The sequence below is a fragment of the Podarcis cretensis genome (assembly GCF_951804945.1).
Source record: "Podarcis cretensis genome assembly, chromosome: 6".
Taxonomy (NCBI): domain Eukaryota; kingdom Metazoa; phylum Chordata; class Lepidosauria; order Squamata; family Lacertidae; genus Podarcis; species Podarcis cretensis.
In genome coordinates this window covers 56,679,936-56,700,294 of record NC_137175.1, presented here as the reverse complement: position 1 = coordinate 56,700,294, position 20,359 = coordinate 56,679,936, and the positions used below count along the sequence as shown (strand labels likewise).

The 20,359-nt window shown below is 40.3% G+C and overlaps 1 protein-coding gene across 1 annotated transcript in view; it reads left to right on the top strand.

The window, feature by feature from the left end:
* BEND5 (BEN domain containing 5) overlaps positions 1 to 20,359 on the top strand; it is a 734,690-nt gene that overhangs the window by 241,532 nt on the left and 472,799 nt on the right. The window contains exon 5 of the mRNA XM_079980403.1: positions 10,160 to 10,376. Within this exon, the coding sequence (XP_079836529.1) occupies positions 10,160 to 10,376 (217 nt within the window). The remainder of the gene's footprint in view (positions 1 to 10,159; positions 10,377 to 20,359) is intronic.

Sequence of the window (20,359 nt, the reverse complement as noted above, 5' to 3'; positions counted from 1 at the left end):
GAATTTAAGAAGAGCCTGCACCAGTGGTCTATTTAGTCCAGTATCCTGTTTTCACAGTGGCCAACCAGATCCGTATAGGAAAGCCTGAGTAAGACCTGAGTATAAGAGCATGCTGCCACTTGTGATTCTTAGCAAGTGTTATTCACTGCCTATGGCAGTGGAGGCAGAACGTAGTCATCGTGGCTAGTGGTCCATGATAGCCGTATCCCCCATGAATTTGCCTTATCCTCTTTTAAAGGCATCCAAGTTGGTGGTCTTCACTACTTATTGTGGCGCTAACTCCATAGTTTAATTGTACACTGTGTGAAAGAAGTACTTTTTTTTGTCAGTTCTGAATCTTCCAGCATCCAACTTTATTGGATATTCCTGAGTTCTAGTGTTACAAGAGAGAGGGTGAAACTTTCCTCTGTTAACTTTTTCAACAACATGAATAATTTTATACATCTCTTATGCCTTCTCTTACACACTAATGCCCCCCTGCCATTGTTGCAATGTTTCCTTATAAGGGTGTTGCTCCACCTTGCTTTATAATTTTGCTTGCTCTTTTATGAACTGCTTCCAGTTCTATAGTAGCTCTGGCATGGCTGGCAACCAGTGCCTATAGTATTCTGTCCTAGTTAGTACTCACAGTTCATTGAGACTACTTAAAGATTTCTAAGAACTATGTACCGTAAATAATACTGCTCCTGCTTACTCTTGCGCTGAGCTTTGCCCATATTAAAACTCTAGGCACAGGCTGCGGAGGAGCAATTTTCATCTTGGTAGCCCTGCTCTTTAGCTATCCAGTTCTAAAATGATTGGCCGGGTGCAGTGGGCCTCTCCAGCTGCAGGCAGAACCAGACACAAGCTCTATAGCAAAGTAGATATATGAAGACACTGAGTGAGCATGCTACCTTCTAAGTATTTGCCATTTGAGGCCTGAATATATAGAGCAATGTTTAAACATTAACAAATAACAAGTTTCTCATGTAAATGCTCTTTCTAATCAAGGTCCTTTGCTAGTAACAGAGAACTGTTAATTGTAGTGGGAGTAAGATTTGACCATAACTCTGGGAGACAAATAAAAAATGTATGTTAAGTACAATGCAGGGCAATTCTTGTTTAACTAAAAAGCCCATGGGAACATCCAAATTGAAAAGTGAGAGTAAGTTAAGAGAATGGCAGGTAATTGCATCCCCGTCTCCCTCTGCAATGTTTTATCACTGTATGAAAGGGAATCTGATGGAGCGAGAGATTGTTTTACATGCTAGAGGGAAATGTGAATCTGTAAAACAGGATGCATCAGTAAATATTCATGCAACATCTTTGCTTTTGTGAAGCTGTTAATACAGAAGAAAATCTCCCTTCTAAACTGTTGTGCTCTTGTTTTACAAATTACCAACCTCTTGATGTTAATGGGCAGAGATGGGGGGGGTGTTATTATGCAATGTAAGTACCTCTTTGTCACCCTCCACTGACAGAGAATATGTTGGTGGTAGAGGTTGTTCTGTGTTGTGATGGAGGTCCAAGCTGCACCCAATCAGGTGGGTAGCTATCACTGGTGGTCCTTTTGTCAGCAGTAGCCCTGAAGTGGTGTGGTACTGTGTGGCAGGTGAAGGCAGCTGGATATACTTGCTCCAGGCCTCAGAGGGCTAAACTGGCCCCACCAGGGACAGGCTATTTTTTTTGTTTTTGTTTTTTTGTTTTTTGCATTTAACACTATATTCTAACAAGACATTTACCCTAGGCCTCAGGCAAACTCTGCATGGGCCTATGTGGCACCAACAAATCCAGAGCTCTGTTGATCCCCCAAGAGACCCATTTCTCAGGTCCCTCGGCTGTGTCAGTCCTAGTGCTGGTGCAGTAAGAAGCAACAAAAAACCACCACCACACCTTCCATCCTGACTGGAAGGAGCTAGCAGGGTTTTGAATACAGTTGTGATTCTGCTACTCTGATATTCCCTCATCCAGTTACTATTGTTCTGCTCCATTGTTTTTTAAATCTTTGCAGTCTTTTTGGTACCAGGTTATAGGGCAGCATACAAATGTCATAAACATCATATCTGGTTAATACCACATCTACCAGTTTGAAGAGCAATGCAAACTTATCATTATTTAGACAATTTAGACTGGAATCCTAAACACACACAAACTGTGGTCATTTGTTTGCCCAGGGGTATTTTTTACCTTTGCTAGAGGATAGTGTTAACTCAGGTTATTTGTGAACCATATTCTACTCTAGATCAGTGTTTCCCAGATTTGGGTCTCCAGCTTTTTTTTGGACTCCCTTCATCCCTGATCTAGAGACCCAAGTCTGTGAAAGCTGCTCTGGTTGAAGGGAACTGTAGAAAAAACCCAACAAGAATCAGAGCTGTCTGAAAGACACCCCCCATCACTTATAGTTTTGTCATTTCATCCCATTTCAGTATACCCTTTCATTTTGCATTGCTTTCAATGGGAGACCCTGCTGCATTTCTGCTGTTTATACTTCTGCATGAATTTTTCAAATCAGCATGAATTTTTCAGGCATTCTTGTTCCTCCTAGGAATTATACTTGCCAAATTTCAAATCAATAGGGAAAAGGGGTCCGTTTTAAAGCAGTGTTCAGATCAGTGTAACTAATAAATCAGAGTTGATCAGAGTAACTAATATTGCTCTCTCAAGTACGAAATACAAGTAATTAACCAAAGGGAATGTGAAAGTTAGGTTAGCACAAAGTGGAATGGTTTGAAAATACTTAAATAAATGCAAGAAGCATTTGAGTGTGAACTCTTCTTTCACAAAGACAAAAAGCAGACGAGAGAAACCTGTAAACGCTCACTCTCCAAGGAGAAAGAGTTCACAGAAATCAAAGCCAACCTCCTCACCTCTTGTTTATACTTTCCCAAGTTCTCCCCCACTCACAACTGTGATTCGAGGTTTCCATATGAAAATAAGGTATATCAGAATGTTGGACACTTGTTAAAATGTGTTCCAAATTACATTGTTAATCTTCCTTTCCCCAAATATGCTTTCTCCCCAGTCCCTGTATAATAGATTCGTCTGACCTATTCTTGATGAGGGGATGACTTTGAATGAGTATAAAATGAGCAATGAATGAATATATGGCATTAAATAATCATAGAATACATCCAATTGTGCACCACCAGAAAGAGGTATTGGGTGATGGGGTCAGCATGCTCATCTGCAGAACATCTGGGGTCAATGGAAGTCATGGGAGTGGCAGGGATACAGTTCAGCAAGGGCTACAAGATGGTAGGGGGTTTACAGAGTCCAATGTCTTACCGAGAATCTTTAAAAAAGAATGCATGTGCTGTCAGAAAATCATTTCTTGGGAAAAGAAAGTGGTGAGAATTCAAAGCTCTTAAACACAGAGAAACATATTGTAAATGTTTTCTATTGAGATTATGCAGTTTAGTTTATTCTGAAAGTGCATCTGAAAATGTTTGCCCACTTGAATCACACATTCCACAGTAAAAATAAAAATCAACGAATATATGCAATACTATTATAAACCCAAAGAAGACTCAACAAATTCTGTTTGATATTCTGTCTACATCATATTTGTATTGCAGCTACTTTAATTTCACATTAATAACTTATGTTTTGACCAAACAACAACAAAAACAACAAAAACCCATTATGTTTGTAGTTTGGATGCAGATGTGTATGAAAACAGCATCTGAAATTCAGACATTACCAAATTACTGCTGTAGTTTTTTTGCATTCTTGGGAGGTTTTTAAAGTTAGTCTTGTGTGCAAGATATGCCACCCAAGAGTACCCTAAATGAAGTTCACATGGATTTTAAAAATTATTTCTGCAGAAAGGAGGGGAATGGGAATAGATGAACAGATGGGAAAGGGAGATGGGAAATAGAGGAAAAGTCTAATTGGCTAATTGAAGCTATTAAAGCTGACCGTGTGGTCTACTGACAATGTACCATAGAGACTGGGGTGTGAGATTGAGGCTGGTTTCTTGTTCCCTGGCTGTTATGGACTGCAAAAAATAAAGTCAAAACATTCTATACCATAATGATAAGTTCTAGTCAATTAGACTGAAAACTGAAGAATAACATAAAGTGAAAAGACTAAAGGAGGAAAGGACAAGGAATCTTCTCTTACCCTTCTTTTTAATTAAAAGCAGCCTTGTGAAGCTATGAGTTGAAGAGGAAGAATGGCAGGGTAGGAGGAGTGCTTAGCTTCTTCACTTCCAGCCATGTTGTTGCTCAAAACCCACCCTACAACCTGCTTTTCTAGCTATGGGTGGTATTAGGATTCCTGCCTGGTGCAACAACCTGGGCTCTGATGAGGAGGGTCCAGTCACATTCAGCAGCACACAGATGCAGACAGTTATCCAGGCCCCCAACTTCAGAAGCAGCCAAGGTTTTGGTTTGGAGGGGCTGGCCCAGACCTTCAGCATAGCAGCACCAGAGAACAACCCAGGCGACATCATGGCTAGGCCTGAGCCACAGCCTAAGCCCAAGTGGACCACGGGCTCTTCATCCAAATTGGGACTTTTTAAGTTCTTACTCATGGAGCATGCAATCCTCACAGAACTGGATTCATCCACTGTAGGGACTCATGTCTCCATCTCAACCTGGCAACATGCTCAAATGAATTTCTCAGACTGGAGGAATGTTAGGCTCCAAGCCAGAGATTTTACTCTTTAAGCCTTTTATTCCTCGAGGAAGAGGTAGAGCCTGAGGGCGGGGGGTGGATTTGTTTCCAGAAGCATAAAAGTGGCTTGTTTTGCCCAATCCTGCACTGTACATATAACACATTCATATTATTCCTATACAAAAAAAAAAGAGCTTTTAGCAGGTGCCAGAAACAGTACAGTGAAAACAGTAAGTTTCAAAGTGTAGATGCTGCCACCCTGAAGGATTGATCCATTACAAGTGTGGAATGGATGTTGTATGGCACTTGTGCTAGTTCTGCAGACAAAACTGGTCAAGCAGCCATGTATGGGGTAATGTGGTTAGACCACACCTGGAATACTGTGTCCAGTTCTGGGCACCACAATTTAAGAAAGATATTGACAAGCTGGAGCATGTGCAGAGGTGGGAGACGAAGGTGATAAAGGGTCTGGAAACCAAGCCTTATGAAGAACAGTTGAAGGGATTGGGTTTAGTAAAGAGGAGACTAAGAGGAGATATGATAGGCATCTTCAGATATCTAAACGGCTGTCGCATGGAGGGTGGAGCAAGATTGTTTTCTCCCGCTCTGGAGGTTGAGACCCGAACCAACGGCTTCAAGTTACAAGAAAGAAGATTCCAACTAAACATCAAGAAAAACTTTATGGCACTAATAGCTGATCGACAGTGGAACAGACTCCTGTGAGAGGTGTTAGACATATAAGCAGAGGCTGGATGTCCCTCTGTCCTGTATCATCTTGCAGTTGAGATTCCTGCATTCCAAGGGGTTCAACTTTATGTCCCTTGGGATCCCTTCCAACTCTATCATTCTATGATTCTATGAGACTGAATTGTCTCTTGAGAGGTTGTTTATAAGTCAGATTGGCAGGTAAAGAAGCACTGTCTTTGCAGTGTGTGTTTCCCCCTTTTCCTAATTAGCACACAATGTAAATATACATTGCATTATTCCAGTTACCAAGAAATCTGTGTACAGCATATGCTTTGGGTGCATAAGGTCCCAGGTTCAGTCCCCGGCATCTCAAGGCAGGGTAGGGAAAGAGTCTTGCCTGGCACTCTGGAGAACTGCTGCCAGTCAGTCTAGAACAATAGTGAGCTTGGTGGACCAATGGTCTGACTCAGTGTAAGGCAGCTTCTTATGTTCATATCACAGTCAACATATTCATGAAAGGTGATCAATATTCGTATTCAATAATAAATATGTTTAGAGTGCCGATTTCTTAACTTTTAACTAAAACACTGAAGGTTATGATATTTCACTTTATTTTTCTTCTGTGCAGAGAGAAACAGCCAGATGTTCTAAAAGGTATAAAAGCCATGGGGACTGCAATCAGGTGGTTAAAGAGGAGAGATATATGCAGAAGTGTTTCTAATTAATTGCATCTAGAATAAAAGCAATTGTATCACAATATCTGAAACTGCTTTGGAAAATGGTTTCAAAATGTTTTTGTGGTTACCCTTCTACTTGGTAAGGGCTGTTCAGTTCCATGTCAAACAGGCAACCCCTTCTTAACTCTAAATTCTTTGGGCAGTGTTAGGTAAAGTGTTGGTCAGCGTCATGTTTCCATTTCTAGAAGGAAACAACAGCAATGTTGATTGAAAGCTGCCATCTCTCGAGTGACTTCAAGGCAGCAGTCCTGAGTGAGGGAAGGCCAATTCATTTATTTATTTTGTGATGACTCATGTAAATGTGGTCATGCATGAGTGGAATGCATGTAAAGGTGTCTGTACATCATATGGTTAAAATCTATTCAGGGGACAGTAGTGTTGCTTGTCTAGACAGGAAATTGCTGCTTCCAGACATTTTACACCTTGCCCCTCAATGCCCTCCATCAGGAACTTGTGTACAAGCTTTCCCATCAGTTTGTGCGACTGGTTTGTGCATGTGTGTTTTGAAATCCAAACAGCCAACACTAGTTAGGAATACCTAACTAGTGTTGTTTCAGTATCATGCTGAAGCCAATGGAGTGGGAGATGATGGCTGTTGTTATGAATGGACTTTGGACATATTTTCATCAAATCGCCATTCAGAACTTTAGTTAGTTTGACAGTGCACATAAGCATTAGTTAGCAATGTACATTTGTAGTCCTAACTAAGGCTCTTGGAGGATATATGTAACTGGAAATATGCTCCAGTATGGCTTCCTCGCTTTAGCTGTCACGTACTACATGGCCTATAGCATGAAAGGGTGGAGCATTTCTGCAGATCTGTGATAAGATATATATTTTCCCCTCTCTATTTAGAAATGCAGCTAAATTTCACATTCTGAATCTGTTCCTGCCAGGCCTAGGTCACATTAGTATTCTACTGGCAGCTGCCTATAGGTAGTAATATTGTTTTGTCCATAACCAGAGGGAACAATCAGACTCAGCCATTCTCCGGCTATAAACCAGCCAAAGTAATTGGGTTTAATTTTAATTTTTGTAATAGCTTTAAATTAATAGAAGCAGCTGCTGCTACAGTGTGTGGGTGTCCTTTTCCAGCAGGCGTAGAACAAAAAGAGGGAAAGACTAAACAATGGTATGTCTAGGACACAGAGGTTAATGCAAGAACTGAGCAATGTCTTTTTCTTATCAAAACCCCCGATTGGCCATATCTAGCACCTTGTCTCTTGTGCTCCTCTGTCTCTCTCCCTTCCTCCCTTTTTAATTCCCAGATAAAATCTAATCTGATTAGGCTCCTGTATGTAAAGATGTTTTGTTGGTATTGAAAGACCCAGTCTCCTTTTCCCTTTGACATGGGAACAGATTAGCACTGACGAAGTGTTAAAAGTGATAAGAATAGATTAACAGCCCCATGAGTCCCATTACAATTATATTTAGGGGGGACATGCTTTGTATTAAGAGTTTGAACCTTTTCTGAGACTTTGGATTTTTATCGCTCAAGTAAGGGTAGGTTTTCCTCCAGTGAAAGGCACTGGGTTGTGAAATTGACTTATGACTTATCCTAAATTATAAGTTTCACTATAATATCCAAGCATATAGATAAATAATTTTCGTTAAAACTGTTGACACCTAGATGTTTGACTTCTTCGGACCAAAATGGAAGACAGCAATAACACCAAAGCATGATTGCAGAAACACACAAGCATGTTAGATTAAGAGATTAAAAATAAAATAAAATAGAAGCAACCTGTGCTGTGTGCCATCTGAACTAGTAGCAACCTAAAGGTAAAGGTAAAGGTACCCCTGCCCATACGGGCCAGTCTTGCCAGACTCTGGGGTTGTGCGCCCATCTCACTCAAGAGGCCGGGGGCCAGCGCTGTCCGGAGACACTTCCGGGTCACGTGGCCAGCGTGACATCGCTGCTCTGGCCAGAGCCAGAGCCGCACACGGAAACGCCGTTTACCTTCCCGCTGGTAAGCGGTCCCTATTTATCTACTTGCACCCGGAGGTGCTTTCGAACTGCTAGGTTGGCAGGCGCTGGGACCGAGCAGCGGGAGCGCATCCCGCCGCAGGGATTCGAACCGCCGACCTTTCGATCGGCAAGTCCTAGGCGCTGAGGCTTTAACCCACAGCGCCACCTGCGTCCCAGTAGCAACCTAGTATCAAACAAATCTCAAGTAGCTTTTCCTAGCATTATGAATTGTTTCATTATAATGAATGCAGCTTCTCCTGTTGCCAGCATAGAAACAAAGGTTCTGCACTTGCCAATGCACTGTTTGAACTTGCATTGTATTTTGAGGTCTGGGGGCTTCAGTTTATTTACTCACAACCGTATAATCTGTTTGATCTTATATACAGTGAGAGATACCTGATAGCATACCAGAGTAATGTTGGATGATAGAAATATGTTAAGATATTTCAGGAAGCTATTTGCTTAGCTGGTTGTATTCTAAACCACTTAGCCTCTTGGGCTTGTTGACTGGAAGGTCAGCAGTTCGAATTCGTGCAACAGGGTGAACTCCTGTTGCTCTGTCCCAGCTTCTGCCAACCTAGCAATTAAAAAGCACACCAGTGCAAGTAGATAAATAGGTACTGCTGTGGAGGAAGGTAAACGGCGTTACCGTGCGCTCTGGCACTCGTCATGGTGTCCTGTTGTGCCAGAAGTGGTTTAGTCACACGACCCAGAAAACTGTCTGTAGACAAACAGCGGCTCCCTCGGCTGAAGCAAGATGAGCGCCACAACCCCATAGTTGCCTTTGACTGGACTTAACCGTCCAGGGGTCATTTACCTTTACCTTTGCCTATTCCCCCACCTTCACTGCTATTTATATCAGATTGAAAACTATAACCTTTTGCCCTTTTGTCTTTGCGGTCTGCTAATAATAATAATAATAATAATAATAATAATAATAATAGTTTGTGGCTGGTTAACATCAGGATCTTTAGTCAGCACAATGTAAATAAAACAAAGAGCAACAATCAAGAGTGGTCCCCTTTATTCACTGGAGTTTAAAAGCCAAAGCAATACGAAGGACAAATAATTTTTATGTCATCTCTAATTAACTGCATCACTGAGTCTTCATTGTATTTTGCCAGGAAGATGTCCATTTTTCTTTGCATACTCCTTAACAGCCGCTAATTGGAAAGACTCTTCTATCATGAGAACTTTCTGTCCTCCGTTTCATATTAACAATGAAAGGCCAAAACTGATCCTCTCCAGTTGTCTCATTTCTCAGAACTATTACCGTAGGACACATTACTACTGCTATGTCTGTAAATCATATTACGTTTTCTTCGCCATCATTGCCTGACGGTAGCTGACTTCTGCTACAAGCATTAGATGGGACCTGTTTATGATATTCCTTAATTGAATAAGCTACTGTCTGCGGGATGATAGTATGCTTTTGCCAAATAGGATTGGAAAATTTGTTGTATTTAATTGCAAGACCCTTGTGGAGTCTGTCCAGGCAGATAAAGCTGTACAGCCAGTACCCACAGCCTGCCTGCCTAGGGAATGGGTTTTTTACTCACCCTTCCAAGATTGTTACATAATCATATTGAATTATTGTGCTACTGCATAGATGCTGCACAGAACAAGGTTCTCTCATTCAAATTAAAAAAAAATCTACTGTGTTCCCCCCCTTACTTCCAGAGCCAACACCTGCATTGCCTTATGATGTGGTTTTATTCTATTTATTCTAACTATTAAGATTTTTCATATAATATTGACAATAAATGCAAAACAACAAGAAGGAACAGCAGCAATATAGAAGGAAAGGCTGCAGTCCTATAGCCACTGAAGACCCCACTGAACTTAATAGGTCTGTCTTCTGAGTAGACATACCTTTACGTATGGTAAAGCAGAGGTGAAGTTTTTCAAAGAACTAGAATGATCCAGATCTCAGTTGTCAGAGTTTTAACTTCCTCTGCATTAAGCTTGGAAGGTGGTGGATGATTACGTGGAAAATGGAGGTGGATTATCTACATACGAAACCTGATTCAGATTTGTTCCTCTGCAGTCAGAGCCATAGAGCCATTATGTCAGGGAAGAGAGACTCCCCATTCTCCATATATGTACAACTTCACTGCTGCATTTAATTTAGCCAATGGATTTTGATTGTGGCATTTGTCTTATCTTTTAGGCAAAGGCTGCCACCCAAAAATGTGTATTATTATCGCTGCCCTGATCACAGGAAGAACTACGTTATGTCATTTGCTTTCTGCTTTGATCGAGAAGATGACATATACCAGTTCGCTTACTGCTACCCCTACACTTACACACGGCTTCAGCATTATCTTGATAATTTACAGAAGAGGAGCATGGACTACTACTGCAGAGAACTTCTGGGACTTAGTGTGGTGAGTAATAAATGCATTTGCCACTTGTAATATTTCCTTATCAATCTCTGGACCATAATGGCAATACAGTAGCATTCATCCTCTAAGCTGATGTACCCACACATGTTTTTGTTTTGTTGCTGTCAAGGACACAACAGAGCTTAGCTGCACTGTGAAATATAGGCAAATAAAGCATTATGATTGTGACATGGAGAAATTGCCACATAGTTTGAATTTGCCTCCAAAGATATTAAAAGAAAAATGTAAACAAGAAGAAAAACATTCTGACATGGATTTTATTGCTAACACCTTTACTCTCCCATCCTCTCCCTCCACATTCACCATGATTCTGTTCCCAAAGTAATGTGCTTCTCCAAAATGGGATGTTACTTTGTGTGGGCATATGTAAAACATGCCCATGTTGTGTCCAGCATTTATACTTCCTGTTGCAACTACCGCTGTTGTTAACAACAAAACTATTTAGGGTGGCCTCTGCTTAGTTTTGCCAGAGCTAGCTACATAATTCTAGTATCAAAAAGTATGGCCTGCATTACTACTGGTGGCCACCAAGATCAGGCACTGATCTGTACCAAGACTGGTTAGGGCCAACCAATGAGGTGCAGAGGACTCTGGAAGTATGGTATTACAATTGAACTGTCAAGTCAAAGGGAGGGAGCCCATTGATGATATTCCACTCAGGTTCCCATGAAACCTGAAGTTGGGTCTGAATAAGGAAAACCCCAGGCATACATATGGATGTGAACATTACCCCTCATGAATCCTGTCCAGTCTGTTCCTTTTCCACGTCAAAATGGTACTTCTCTTACTATAAAATAATGCAGGACTTGTATTAGGTAGGATTGGTCGAGTTGAAGATCATCATTGTCCAAAAGGTTTAAATGCTATAAAGGGTCCTTTTATAAATTATAGAGTTTATACTACAAGTTTATCAGCTGCTTCCTTGATTAATAAAAAAGTGCAAAAAGTAGAATATAGTTTCAAGTTTATCAGAGTGGAAACTTAAACAAAGATAAATTCAGAAAGAATAAAACTGTTGGAGCAGTCTGTTCTATGCTTCCCTACATGAGAATCAAAATTTAAAAGGGGGAGGGAAGGAGAGGGCAAATTACATAAAAGGAAAATGAAGTTGCTATTGTGATACTGACAATGTTTAAATGTCCATCTTGGAGGATGCATATATCTGTAGTCTTTGTCTTTTCTTTTCTTTTTTTTCTTTCTTGATTGAGCACAAACATTGGCATAATGTTCAAAACAATCATGAAACTCCTTATAATGGAGGCACAAATATTTTATTTTTTCTCTTTCTACATAGCTACATATGTTGAAATAATGGCTTTAGAGTACATTTGGTTGTACCCAATTATTTGTGATATCGCTACAATGCAAAAATACTTTGTGTTCAAAATATGGTATAAGAATTTACTAAGTTATCATTCTAAATATTGACTTCGAGTCAGATATGTTTAAGCTTATGCAGTGGGCTTCTGCTAGGCTAGTGGATTTTTTTTTTTTAAAAAAAACTTTTGTTCTTCAAGCAGGTTTTCCCCCCTCCCCTCCACCATCATATCGCAAACATCTTTTTAAGCTTGCTTTTCCTTAGCAGTTGGCCATATGGCATTGTGGAGTGGGGAGTTATATGGTAGATTTTTAATTGTGGACTTATAGAGCTAATTTCACGGTTCTTTGGGTTATGGTCATTATAGCTTGGTTTTTCTGTAACAGGCATATTGAGTGATGGAGGATTTGCAACAGAGCTACTCCATTTTTTATCACACAAAAAACCAACATCTACTACTGCACAACTGTTGAACCTTGCTCTCTGTCAAAGCTTGGCAAATAATGTAGTACTTTTTAAATAATCCTAGCTTTTCTTCATGTGACATTTTCCTAGAAAGCTTGAAAATGTGAGTTAAAGATTTTACAGTGTTTGTTGCTCATGCTCAGTTTTAAGAGGTTGAGAAAAGGTGAGCTCCCCACCCACTCCCTTGGTTATCTTGAACAACTTAAATTATCAGTGTTTGAGAGAGTTCACTGAAAGCAGATGCTTTCTGTTGGGTAATAGATTAAAGTTGCAGCATATGAAGGAGACAGAATAAGGTTATTATACCCAGAGACTGGTGAGTCACTCATCATGCTGCATTAATATTTTGACACTAATCACATTTATACTTTTTCTCCTCTGAAAACTTCCACAATTAAATCCATAAATGCTTCCTGAAATTCTTTGAAAATTAAAAATGGAACAGCAGTACAGGACATGCAATTTCCATTAGATTACCAAAGTTCACAGTGGTTGTAGAGCCAAATGGCACATGTTCTTTTTGCTAGCATGAAGATAAGCAGATCTGATTCCACTTTTTATGTCTGAGAGCTTTTGAACATTAAAATTCTGTGAAATGATATCAAGAATATGGTCCTACAAGCTTGGTACCATGGCAGATACCCATTTGGTACCATTTCTACTGACATGATTGTTCTGCCTTAGAGTGGTTGGTTTTTTAAAAAAGAAAAAAAAATCAGCCAGGTAATTAGTGGCAAATCAGTTATTATAGCCAAATGATTTAATTTTTTAAACAATATTTATATAGAGCTTGGTTGTTAAAAACATACAAATCTCTAAGGGGTTTACAAAAATATAAAATAAAACTTTTTAAAAACAGGTGTTTAAAACATTTGAAATACGATTAAAATCAGCAGTAGCTTAAAAAGAGATAAAATACACATAACTTCTACATTTCTGAATAGACTTGCCTTAAAAAAACCCCAGTGTATTAAGCAGGTGCTGAAAAGAATACGGAGTATAGCAAATCATAATCTTACAGCAATCAAAATACTGTGCAAAGATGACCCTGTCTCCTATGTAGTGATTGCACTGAAATTTTATCCTCAGTCATTTGGGGGCTACTTAATTTCAGAAAGATGCAACATTAATGTTGCTTCAGAAACAGCAATATGTGAATGGCTAAGCAAAATAGAAGCAGCATGTCATTCTTTATGTTGCACTCCACTGTATAGTCATGAAAACATGATGCATTTTTAAATTCTTCTGTTGGGTCCTTTCCGGGAGTTTCCAGGTGTTCAGATGATGTCTTCAAATACAGTAATGGGCAGTAATTAGGGGTATTAATGGTGAGAAGAAAGCCAACTACAAGTTATTGACAGATCCATTTCAGTTTTTTGATTCAGAGATTATCTACCTGTTGCTTAATTCTGCTGTAAGACTAGATGGCCTTTTAAATTTAAATGAAGGGTGAGGAACCTATGGACTTCCAGATATTGTTGGGTAACAACTCCCATCATCCCAGAGTATTGGCTTTGCTGGTGGTGACTAAAGGGAGTTGTAGTCCAATATCTGGATGGTCACATTCTTTTAAATCCTTCCACCATTTGGTTTTGTGATTGCTAAATACATAAGTGCATACTGTTAATTAATTCTTGTACTGTGCATAGACACATGAACATAAGATTGCTCTATCCATTGAAGCAGCTCAGTCGGTAGGGCGTGAGACTCTTAATGTCAGGGTCATGGTTCAAACCCCACATTGGGCAAAAGATTCCTGCATTGCAGGGGGCTGGACTAGATGACCCTTATGTCCCTTCCAACTTTATAGTTCTATGAAATATAGAAACACATACATCTGTATGCACTACAACATCATTGGAGCTCTGGCTTGGGGCAGACTTCCTCCTCCTCCTCCTTCTTCACAAACTCTTCACCATCAGGTTCCAGGCAGGGCAACTTACAACATTAAAGCACAATATTAAAAACAGTTTAAAACAGCTTAAAATCATAAAAAATAAAATATCCCCTTATCCTAACTTAATTATGTTTTATAAGAATTAGGGGAATGGAAGATTGTTTGAATTTTGATTTTACCCTATGCAGGGTAAAGAACTATCTAAGCATATATTGGGGATATTGACCTATCTTACTAAATGTTCGAGTAGAGTCTACCATTCTTTCATTATCCCAATAAATAGATAAATAAAAATTGGGTGATCAAAGGTGTAACAAAATTACTGTGTCATGTTTCTTCAAGTGATAGTCTTATGCCAAATGATCACAGAATGAAGTCTGTTTCGTGACTTCTCCTTTCCCCCCAGTAGGCTTTGTTGTACAGAGATCAGAGTGAAGAAATTGTATACAGTGGAACCTCGTGTTATGTACTGTCCTCCTTACAAACGCTGCAGGTTACGAGCTCCGCTAACCCAGAAGTAGATGCTCCTGATTGTGAACTTTGCCCGGGATGCGAGTGGAAGTTGAGCGCCGGCAGCGCAGCAGCAGCGGGAGGTGCCATTAGCGAAAGCGCACCTCATGTTACAAGCGGTTTCGGCTTAAGAACGGACCTCCGGAACGAATTACCGTATTTTTTGCTACATAAGATGCATCTGAACTTAAGACACACCTAGTTTTTAGAGGGGGAATGCAAAAAAAAAAAAAAATCTTTAAAGGGAGCACTAAGCAGAGCCTGTATGCATCCCAGACTCTTGCTCAGTGCTCCCTTTCACAAGCCGCATGGAGCGTGTGTGCGGCGCTTGCAGGCTTTTCCCCGAGGAGGGAGAAGGGCAACCCGTCCCTTTTCCGGGAGGTGGGGGAAGGGACAGAGCGTGGCTAAGCCAGAAGCTAGAACAGTGAGAGGGACCACAGCGATCCGTCTCGCTGTTGTGGCTTCTGGGATAGCTGCGCAGCCTCTTCAGGGAAGTGGGATGAAGGCTCCCCGCTGCCCTGAAGAGGCTGCGCAGTGCTCCCTCTCACTGTTCTGGCTTCTGGCTTAGCCCTGCAGCCTGCATTCGCTCCATAAGACGCACACACATTTCCCCTTACTTTTTAGGAGTAGAAAAGTGCATCTTATAGAGCGAAAAATACGGTAAATTTGTAACTGGAGGTAGCACTGTATTGCTAATACCCCCAAAGCACTTCCAGGTTTGTCACCACTAACTCCTGGTGCTCTGCAAACATCATCAAAATGGCTATAAAGAAATAATATGGCCACAGTCTGTCATTCACAAAACCTTGGGTTATTTTATATATGAAAATCACTCCTCTAGGGATTGTTCTGTGTTTGATTGGCTATAGTATAAAAAAACAAAAAGTCATTCAGTCACAATTTATGGTTCGTTTAGAAACACAGGTTGTTGTTTTATTTAATAAAATAAAATAAAATTATCAGTAAAGTTTGCAGGTCATCCCTGCCCCCTCCCTCAAATTTGTACTTTCCCTGTTCTGAACTCATTGGAAAAAAGCATGGAACTGGGTGAAGTTTCAGGGAAGTTTGAACTTAATGGCTCTGCTGGGATGAGAAAGCAGAATCAACTGCAGATTGTTATAACCCATTTTATGGCAGGAAAACCTGCTGGAGGGAATAATGATCAATGGACTGTGTGTTATGCTGTTTACTGTCAATCTATACAAGCCTATTTTGTATAAGCCTATTAAAAGAACCGGCTGTGATGCTGTTTCTACATTAGTATAAGATAATTAACTACATCTTTCTTTCGCTTACTATTTGCTTGACTGTACTCAAGGACAGACAAATGATGCACGGTTGATAAAGAAAACAATGAGCAACAGATGCAGTGTCCTAGAATGCCTTGAAACCATCTAAACTGCACCTTTCAGGAATTTGATATCCATGTTTTTCTCTTGAATATTGAGCAATAATTTGTTGACTATCAGATCGGAAAGAAAGGTTAAATCAAAATTTCAGATGTAATGGGCATTGCAAAATTTTGCTAATTCAGATTATTTTGATCTATTTTTCCTCCTTGGAAATATTGAACTGTTATTGTCTATGGGATTGTGATATTCTGGAACTAGGAACCATTATATAAACTATCAGTACAGGACTCCTGACATGCTAGGACTGTAGCAAACAAGTTCACCTTTGATTTGCCAGATGTCCTCTATTTGTGAGGTGCATTTGGGAATGGATTATAGAATTTGGACTAATGATGCGGGTAGAGAAGGTTTGACGTGGGAACTTGAAGTATGAAAAGTCTTACTCCACTATAAGTGAGTTCAGGCCCTCCAGAATTTTGGTTTGGGCTTGATTTTTTTCATGGTTCACATTCCCCAACCATCACTGCCTGCAAGTCAGCTATCCCTTTCTGGTTTCCTTTCCCCAAACTTGGAAAACACTCCCTAGCAAGGGTGGTGGCAACAGCAAACTCTCTCCCCTCGGTCAATCTTTCTCCATCTACCAAAGCACAACTGGATTCAGGAGCCATAGAGAACTATGTTTCTCAGTCTGGGAAGCTGTTCTTGCATCTTTCTGTTAGGTATCCTGGCAGAATGAGATAAAAAGAGGAGAGAAAGTTGCTGGTGTTCTTGCCACTTTCCCTTTGCCAAGTGAGTTCATAAAAATGAAAGGGGAATTTGTAGGGTCTCAGTGTTCATGGGGTAGGGTGATCGTGGAGGGTTAGTACAAGGCTCATCCACATGCTTTTGCAAGCCTTTGTGTGGGGTTTCAGTTCTTCAGAAAAAGCTAATCCACTGAAGTGAGTCAGGAAAAGTTTGCCCACCAGTGAGCAGTAATCCATGTCCCAGTGCATATATTTGTATGCCAGTCGTGCTTTCTTCGAAAGGATTGCAGGGTAGATGTTACCAAAAACATGAAGGAGATGTTTGTTTGTTCAGCTTGGTACTAATTTTATTAGTAAAGAAGGCCACCTCCAGTGATATCTGTGATCTTAATTCAATCTTTCGCTCTGCAAACTATTAGGGAGATGATTCTTTTGGGTGGTGACTGAGAGACTGAAAGACTACCTGGTTACATTTGGTGTTAAAAGTTCTATGTGACCTGAATAATTTCTGTGTAGAAGGCAAGTTAATAAGAGCTAAAGACCTGGTGGTTTAGAAGTGAGAGGATTATCTCTGAGTGTAGCACAGTCTGGTTTCAGGTTAGTTGCAGCCTTGAAATATCAGAACAGCATATGATCTGTTAAATTGAATGGAACTCCACTGCCTTCCACATGTGCTTTAATGATTATGCTACCATTTTAAGCAGCAGTCTTGCCAACCCTAAATATTTAAAACAAATCACTGACTCCATGTTTCCATTATACCAATGTTACCCTTGCAGCAGTCACTCTCATCCTGAAAACTAGAAATCTTTTTTATTTGTAAGAAAAACATGATTCTCAGGCTTTTGTTAGCTGATGATTGAGATAAAATAGCCCCCCAAAGCAAGGCGCGAGTTACATTTTACAAGAGAAAGATAGTACAAATGGAATTTTATTAGAGCATTTTTTCTTACTTTAAGAAAGTATGTTTTTTATTTCTTATACATTTCTCAGGTTCACATTTTACAAAGTGCTTAATAAAATGTTATTTGCTTTATAATATTCTAAAGGTTGTTTTATAGCTTATAAATTTCTACTTGACCTCAATTTCCTGTATGTAAGTAGATTATACTACTGCCTTAATATACATCATGCAGTTTTAAAAGGAAATCTGTTTCAGCTACAGTTCCACATAGCTGAGGATGACATTTAAATATTAATCAGCTTTGTTTATAACAGTACAAGCTGTATAGCTTTACAGTATACAAACTATTATATTTTATAATTTTAAAAATGATAGAATCTTCTATTTGGTGCCTAGAAAGTATCTGATAAACATTCATAACCTCAGAGCCAAACAAGTTTCAGGTTTGTGTTGAATGTAAATAGCAACTGTGGGGGATTGGGGCTAGCAGTATTGGAACCATGGAGATGGGAGAGAGGGTTAACCATTTCCTTACCTGCTATGGTCCCAATGAAAATCAGGCCCATTAGCACTAATGGGGGTATCACTCTTAATGCAAATAGTAGCTCTGCTAGAGGATTTTATCAGAACCACAGCTGGGGATAAGAGTTAAATTCTTCTACCCCCTTGCATGGTGTGATATTGTGTGATAGTCCTTTAAGAAACACACAGCTCCTGAGTTAATAGCAGGTCTAGCTGTCCTTGGGTGAGTTCCAGCAATCGTCTGCCACACTGAACTGTCCAGGCTCCTGTGCCTTGTCTTGCTTTCTGTGATCTGTTATAGCCTACCTATGTCTGCTCATCCAGTAAGGATGACTGCTTCAACCTGACCACCAGGACACGGGTGGCGCTGTGGTCTAAACCTTAGAGCCTAGGGCTTGCCAATCAGAAGGTCGGCGGTTCGAATCCCCGCGATGGGGTGAGCTCCCATTGTTTGGTCCCAGCTCCTGCCCACCTAGCAGTTCGAAAGCACATCAAAGTGCAAGTAGATAAATAGGTACTGCTCCGGCGGGAAGGTAAACGGCGTTTCCATGCGCTGCTCTGGTTCGCCAGAAGCAGCTTAGTCATGCTGGCCACATGACCTGGAAGCTGTCTGTGGACAAACGCTGGCTCCCTCGGCCTATAGAGTGAGATGAGTGCCTCAACCCCAGAGTTGTCCATGACTGGACCTAACAGTCAGGGTTCCTTTACCTTTATGTCTGCTCATCCAGTAAGGGTGACTGCTTCAACCTGATCACCAGGAGCTTAGTTGAAACAGAACACCTGAGCAGTAGTGGGAGAAGAGTAGCCACAAATCTTTCAGTGTGCTGATTGTTTATAAGCTATGTAGGAAGATTGACACTATAGAAAATTGTTGATTCTACTAGCTTTTTAAAAAATGCAATGCCAGAAAAGTAGAGAAGTTGAAAGTTTATTTTAAATTAATATGTATAGTAGATAATGATATGTGGGTGAACTCAAAAAGTCCATTGTGGGCAGAGAGAAACAGACAGTGATGCAATTAGGTCACACAGAAACAGGCCAGATTTCAAAGGTTGCTGCCAGACAAAGGACACAAACCTTTCAGTTTGATTCAAGAACAATATTTCTCACTGTGCAGTCAGCATGGATTTGAGTTTTGGCATGTCTGACAAGTGCTTCAACATGTGTCTGATCATGACTTATAGGACTTCTATGCATGTTTAGTCAGAAGTAAGCTTCACTAAGTCCCACAGGACTTACTAAATAGTGTGTTTAGGATTATAGCCATAGGGTTGGATCCAAAGGTACCCTTCTGTTTACTGCTGAGGCTCTCACTAATTGAAAGGGGGAGGCATCTCCCCCTCAATTCTCAGTTTCAGACCAACCGCCGTCTTGAATGGGTCCATGTTAATCTCAAATAGGTAGGCAAATTACTACATTTTTGCCTTGCCACTGCCCAGTTAGGCTGCAACTTCATAACTTGTCCAAGGATTAAGCACACTACACCACACTGACTCATTCCCATTGAATTGACACTTGAAGGAATTTATTCTCACATTCATGAAAGTGCAGAAAGAATTCCCTCAATATGAGGTACACAGACGCAGCAATTAGAAGACATCCATTTGTATCAACAAACTTGTGTAGGTCTTCATTCAATATAATATCCCACAGTGAAACACATTCAATGTCCTCATTTCCCCTTTTTCAATTTCAAGATCCTGGAATGATTGACTGGATAAGGACTAAATAATTAATGTGTGGAGTTTGTTAACTGGGTCTTTGATTTGAACCTTCTCAAAAACTAGTTTGTATTTCATTCTAGTCACCTAAAATGGATCTATTTTATGAAAGCATTCTGTCAGAAAGCAAAGATCTATGATTAAAACCTATAGCCTTTTGACCAGACTGTCTCAATTGGTCAACCACCACGGGTGGGCAGTGGGAAATTCCCCTGCATTGCTTCTGATATCCTCTCCAATGTATTCTGGTCCCACATCCCTTTCCCTACAAAGACGCCCACAAACAGGAAATGAGGGCAGTAGCCTTCTGCCACTGTTGATCCCCATTGACTGGTATTCAGAGGCAGGCTGCCTTGAGGTGGCGTATATGTACCACGACAAGTGCCTACTAACAGTTTTTTCCACTATGATTTAGTCTAATACCCTTTTAAAGCCATCTAAGTTGGTGGCCATTGCTACATATTGTGGCGGTAAGTTTCATAGTTTTAACTATGTGCTTCTTTTCTTTGTCCTGAAAGCCCCACCATTCAGCT